General features: G+C 40.1%; 1 protein-coding gene across 12 annotated transcripts in view; it reads right to left on the bottom strand.

Moving 5' to 3' along the window:
• Positions 1-292: 292 nt before the first annotated feature.
• Positions 293-5,420, bottom strand: part of myt1b (myelin transcription factor 1b) — a 146,545-nt gene continuing 141,417 nt past the window's right edge. For 9 of the 12 annotated variants that reach the window (XM_080294571.1, XM_080294570.1, XM_080294575.1 and 6 more), the window contains 7 exons: positions 4,001-4,063; positions 3,613-3,693; positions 2,814-3,035; positions 2,145-2,236; positions 1,875-1,978; positions 1,091-1,234; positions 426-956 (listed from right to left, as the gene is read on the bottom strand). In XM_080294571.1, coding sequence (XP_080150697.1) covers positions 813-956; positions 1,091-1,234; positions 1,875-1,978; positions 2,145-2,236; positions 2,814-3,035; positions 3,613-3,693; positions 4,001-4,063 — 850 coding nt within the window. In that variant the 3' untranslated portion in view covers positions 426-812. Of the gene's footprint in view, positions 957-1,090; positions 1,235-1,874; positions 1,979-2,144; positions 2,237-2,813; positions 3,036-3,612; positions 3,694-4,000; positions 4,064-5,420 lie in introns of all 12 variants that reach the window. The other 3 variants (XM_080294576.1, XM_080294577.1, XM_080294578.1) reach the window with 2 other exon arrangements.

Raw genomic sequence — 5,420 nt, 5'->3', positions numbered from 1 at the left:
CCACAAAAACTAGTCATTGAAATGAAGTGCAATTCCTAGGCTGATAAGTACTATAGATATGACTAACTGAATTCGAAATGTGTGCACACTATTACTATCATTTTATGGGGGGGGGGGGGGGGGGGGCTGCAGCGTTTAAATCTAACTTGCGACCTTGCTCGATGAGGTTTTTTTTCCCCACTGATGATTGCTGCAGTAATACCACCAAGCAAACGCACATTCAGTTTGGTGCATGCCGGGGGGTGTGGTGCGAGTATGGTTGTGGATCAGAGAGATTTTCAGAGCCGCAGATGCTTGCCATTGAGAATGCTACAGGAGACAGTGGCGTTGGGAGTCTTCTGCTCCAGTTAGTGTTCCTCTTCCTGTCTCCGGGCTCTGGTGAGCAATACTCGAGCCTCGCCTGTCTCAGTGTTCCGGCCGAGGAGAAATGCTAAAAAACTGACTGACCAGTTGCGAAACCCTCTCCGAAAAACAGTTAAGGACACAAAAGAGACAACAGGTAAACATACAGTATATTTAAACCCCCAGATACAGCTTCTAGTAACATGGATCTTATTCTGGTTCCTCCTTTGAATCCCAGCAGCAGCATGATGTGGATTTTGGTCCGCGTCACTTTTCTTCAACAGAGTGCTCCCTGGGTTGATTTTTTTAAGTTGCCATTTACTTAAATAACCTGAATTCCCTTTTTTTGTTTTTGAATCATATTTCGATATATCATAGAGCTTTTCAACCTCTCTCCTTCCTGACTCCACCTCCACCGTGTTCTCCGCACTTTGGGACAGTTTGCGTTCTCCATTTGTATGTGTGGAGCCTCAAACCTTGATGCCCTTCACAGCTTTGTTGATGCTCTCCAGCAGAGCCTTGTTCTCGGGGCTCTGGAAGCAGTCCTTGTTGGTGTACATGTCAGTCAGGGTGCTGATGTATCTGTCAAAGTTCTGCTCTGTGATTGGCTCCTGCTGTGGTGCAAATGAAAACCAATCTCAACTGAGGGGGGCAAACAGAAACAAGGCTCCACACGCTCTTCAGCGCACCAGATTTGCCTTCAAACAAATGCACAATCAATGACAACAGGGTGTGAATGCGGACTTACCATGTGCGGCAGACGGATATTAGCCAGGCTGCGGATGAGGGCTCGGCTCAGACCAGACAGCTCCATGAACAGAGCCTCATTCTGCTCCTCAATCATCTTATTCTCGTGCTCAATGCTTTTCAGGTTCTTCTCCATAGAGGAGATCTGCAACGCACAGCAGCAGACCATCAGCAAATGTTTTAATATTCAACTAGAAATTCATATCTATTTAATAACAGCTGTGGTGACTGGCAATGTAGTGGCCATAGTCCAGACATTATACAGACATTTTTGTCTTCTCTAGTGGCTCGCACCATCTTCATTGTTCCTGGGTCCACAAATCTAATGTTGGTTCCAGTTCAACATTGCAAGTAACCAGTCAGATTGTAGCGATGACATAATTTTGGGATGTGGAAACACCATGCATCACACATCACAACAATGTGATTGGTCAGATGCAATACTGATACTGGACAATTTTTACCCATCTTTAAAGTGTCCTGCTGCCTGCAGTGCTCTTTAGAGTCTTAACTGCAGAAACTGTAATCCTGGTAAAAGACGTTCCAGATAAATATCCTCCTAAAATTATAGTTCTCTATTCATTCTCAACAGTGTCATGCTTATGAAACCAAGGTTTCATAAGGTGGTGACAGTGATCAATAATTACTTTATCTCTTTCGCAAGAGACTGGCTAAGGTAGGCAGTACTGCTGTTGCATGGAGAAACTGGAGCTCCTCGAGAAAACAAGAGCATACACTGAAGATCACACTAAAGGGAAAAAAAACCCCCAACAACAAACACACACCTGAGTCTGCAGGTTGACCATGTCAGCCTCCATTTCATTGTTGGATTCATTAAGGTCATTAATCTCTTTGTTGAGCTGCTTGATGTCCTCATCATTGTCCAAAACTAAAGGAGAGGCGAAGAGAAAAGCACGTTTTGCAAAAAAAAAACCCCCCAAAAGAAAACAGAAAAAAAACTCTATTCTAACATTGGCATTTTTATTATTTGACTCAGTAACAAGGGGGGGTTCCGCTCAGTAAACACATAGATTTTTCTTAATTAACCATCGTACCATCACTGGCTCTGAACTTAGTGCTCAGATAGTCTTCTGTAGGGAACTTGGCCTTCTTCTTAGCATACAAAGCTCTGGGGCATCCTGAGAGGCTGAAATGAAATTCAGAGAGGGTCAAATTTAACATTACATCTACATAAAGAACATTATAAGTTACAGTGGCATGTGTTAGTTATATACTGCTGCTATGGGGGAAAAGCTTAGCCTAGAAAAATAACTGGAAACGGCAAGACAGACTATTTAACACATGGTGAAAACATCTCAATATTCTTATTTAACTTTCGACAAAGCAAATAAATATTTCCAAAGTGTTCAAGTGCTCATCTTTAACTATCAAGCTGTAAATTAGCTTAACTTAGAATAAAGACTTGACTACGTTTAAATCAGTTTAAAGTTGAAAATGACCAACTTATGGGGTGTTTACAGAGATTTGCGTATTCTTCTTTGGGTCAGACATAGCGATTTAAAAATATAGTATCAAACTGAAGCTTTACATTTTAGCATTTGTGATACATTTTTAAAAGAGATAACTAAATAACTAAAATATCCACACATTAAAAAAGAGAGATTCAGAGATACTTGGCCGTTGGCTGCATTTTATAAAATCTGAATTCCTCATTTAATCGATTTGTTTCAAATTTGAAGATACTGATCAAAGCCTAAGCTTACCTGCGGTGTGTGAGGAAACTTCCGTTAGCATGTCCAGAGCCATCACAACCTGGGGTGGGGCAGGTTGGACCCTCTGTCTTGAAGGCCTTCCAGTTGAATGGCGTGCCATTCAGAAGACCCTCCTTTTGTCTACGGGCCGCCAGCGGGCACCCGTAAGCGCTACGATGTGTGGCGTACTTTCCACTGATGTGGCCCAGGCTGTCACAGCCCGGCACCGGACATCTGCAGAGAGCAGAGGTGGTAAGAAGAAGAAGAGAGGAGAAGAAAAAGTATGGAAGACAGGAAGCAGATACGGAAAGAAAGAGAATGACGGGGCACAAAGGTTAGACAAGGAGAATGCAAAAATGAAAGTAAAGCGAAAACTAAGATAATTCTTATCTTAAAAACTGAAAGGTTTTTAGCAGTTTTGCTAAATTCTGTATTGGACATATTATTACAATGCAAGATATTGCTGACAAATGAGCTATTACAATTTGGTACATGCTTTCTCCACATACTGTTATATTAACAGTTTTGTGTGCAATATGAAGCCCATGTATTTCTTATGTAATAACAATGTACTCTGCAATAGTCTACCATGAATTATATTCAGAATCAGTATCTGCAGTAAGTGTATTTTCCCATGAGTAAGTTGATTCAGTTACGGGGACAGATCACTACCTCTGCATATGATTCACAGTGACTTTCCTCTCTTTCTTTCTCTGTCTCTCTCTCTCGCTCTCTCTTTCCTTTATTGCATTTTAGTTTTACCGTCAGTCATGCTAAAAGCAGACGTTATGACTTTCTGAGCGGTACGAACTTTAAAAGCTCGGAGTCCTCCTGGTTGTCCTTGGCAGGAGTTTTAATTCCACTTTTCTTGGCACGCGGGCACCCAGAGAGACTGAAAACAGAAAGTATGGAGTTGATAACATAGGGCTGGAAAGAAAAGGTCTGGTGAAGTGATTACTTAATAAAGGAAGAGAACATGGTAAGGAAGAATAATTTTACAGAGGTTCTTCAACCAAATGACAAACCAAATCCATTGAAAAACGCCTAATATGGATGAAAATAGGATTATGTGTATGTGGTGCCTGTCTAATCTATCGTGAACTGTCGCTAGGCCTCTCTGACTAGCTATACATATGTATGTTTGTGTATGTGTGTGTGTGTGTGTGTGTGTGTGTGCACGCGCATTTGTGTTCTGTTACCTTCTGTGTGAGGCATAGTTTCCTGTGATGTGACCTGAGCCGTCACATCCGGGAGTGGGGCATCTAGGGAAAAAAAACAAAGCAATGTTCAAAGTTAGGCAGAAAAAATTAACACAGGGAGTTTTCACAACTGAAAACTGAGGTTTACTATTTATCTGCTTAATCTTAAACAAATGATCACAATGTGTATATTCAATTCAGTTCCGTTTTATTGATATACTGCCAAATCACAACAATAGTCACCTCAAGGCCCTTAATATTGTAAGGCCCTAAAACAATACAGCAAAACCACATCAATCAGATGGCCCCCTGTGTGCAAACACTTTGGCAACAGTGAGAAGGAAAAACTCCCTTTTAACAGGAAGAAACCTCTGGCAGAACCAAGCTGAGGGAGGGGCTGAGAGAGGTGTCTCCCAGATTCACCCACCCTTGAAACCTTGAGACACTAAAAGTCTAGCTGTTGTTTTAGACTCCCTTGGTACCGTCAGCTCATGAATGGCACACAGCTTTCTCAGCTGCGCCTCACAAAATCAGAAATCATATTTCTTAGCCATTGCAATACAACTTTCATTCTAAAAGTGACCTAATCTGCTAACATGGAAGAGTATAGTTTCAGAACCACACATCAACGCCGCTCTTTTCTCTCTTCTCTTTCCACTCGCCCCTTCCAGACCGGGTCTGCCTGAGGCGTCTTCATGTTAAAAGGGAATTCTTCTTTCCCACTGTTTCTAAGTGCTTACACATAGTTGTCTGATCTTTGAGGTTCTCTGTCTAATCTTTCATTATTATTATTATTATTATTATTATTATTATTATTATTATTATTATTATTATTATTAATAATAATAATAATAATAATAATAATAATAATAATAATAATAATGTTGTTGTTGTTGTCTTTACAATAATAATGAACACTTGCTGTGAAGTGGTGCTATATAAATGTAATTGTAATGACCAAGAAGTTGCTTCTGTTCATAGATGTTGTGTTTTCAGTGGGAGAAATGTTTATTTTCATCTAAGTGACTATTTCAGTCAAACACCAAAGATCTTGTCTAGTCCTGTCTTTCAAATAAGGCCCATGGTCAAAATTAATCCACTGATCTTAAAAAAATAAAATAAATTCAGCCCTTTTTTCCCTTCTAGGCTTCAGTTTCCTCCTTTCTGATACGCACACAAAAAACTCTCTCTGGACTCTGGTTTAGTTCTGAGTGATCATCATTGAACACATATCATCCCAATCCTGCCCAGCCATTTACACCTTGTATTTGTATTAGAACTGATTTTAGGATTTTATAGATCTATAATTTTTTTTAATGTATTTTTTTTATATTTGTCAGCTGCTTTTCAGCTTACCTCTGTATAATTGTATAACTGTGTTATAATTGATTTATTGCTTGTTTTAGTATTTATCAATTAC

Source organism: Astatotilapia calliptera, chromosome 20 (genome assembly GCF_964374335.1).
Source record: "Astatotilapia calliptera chromosome 20, fAstCal68.1, whole genome shotgun sequence".
In the NCBI taxonomy this organism is placed as follows: domain Eukaryota; kingdom Metazoa; phylum Chordata; class Actinopteri; order Cichliformes; family Cichlidae; genus Astatotilapia; species Astatotilapia calliptera.
The sequence above is the reverse complement of the archived record's forward strand: the minus strand, read 5'-3'. Positions and strand labels throughout refer to the sequence as shown.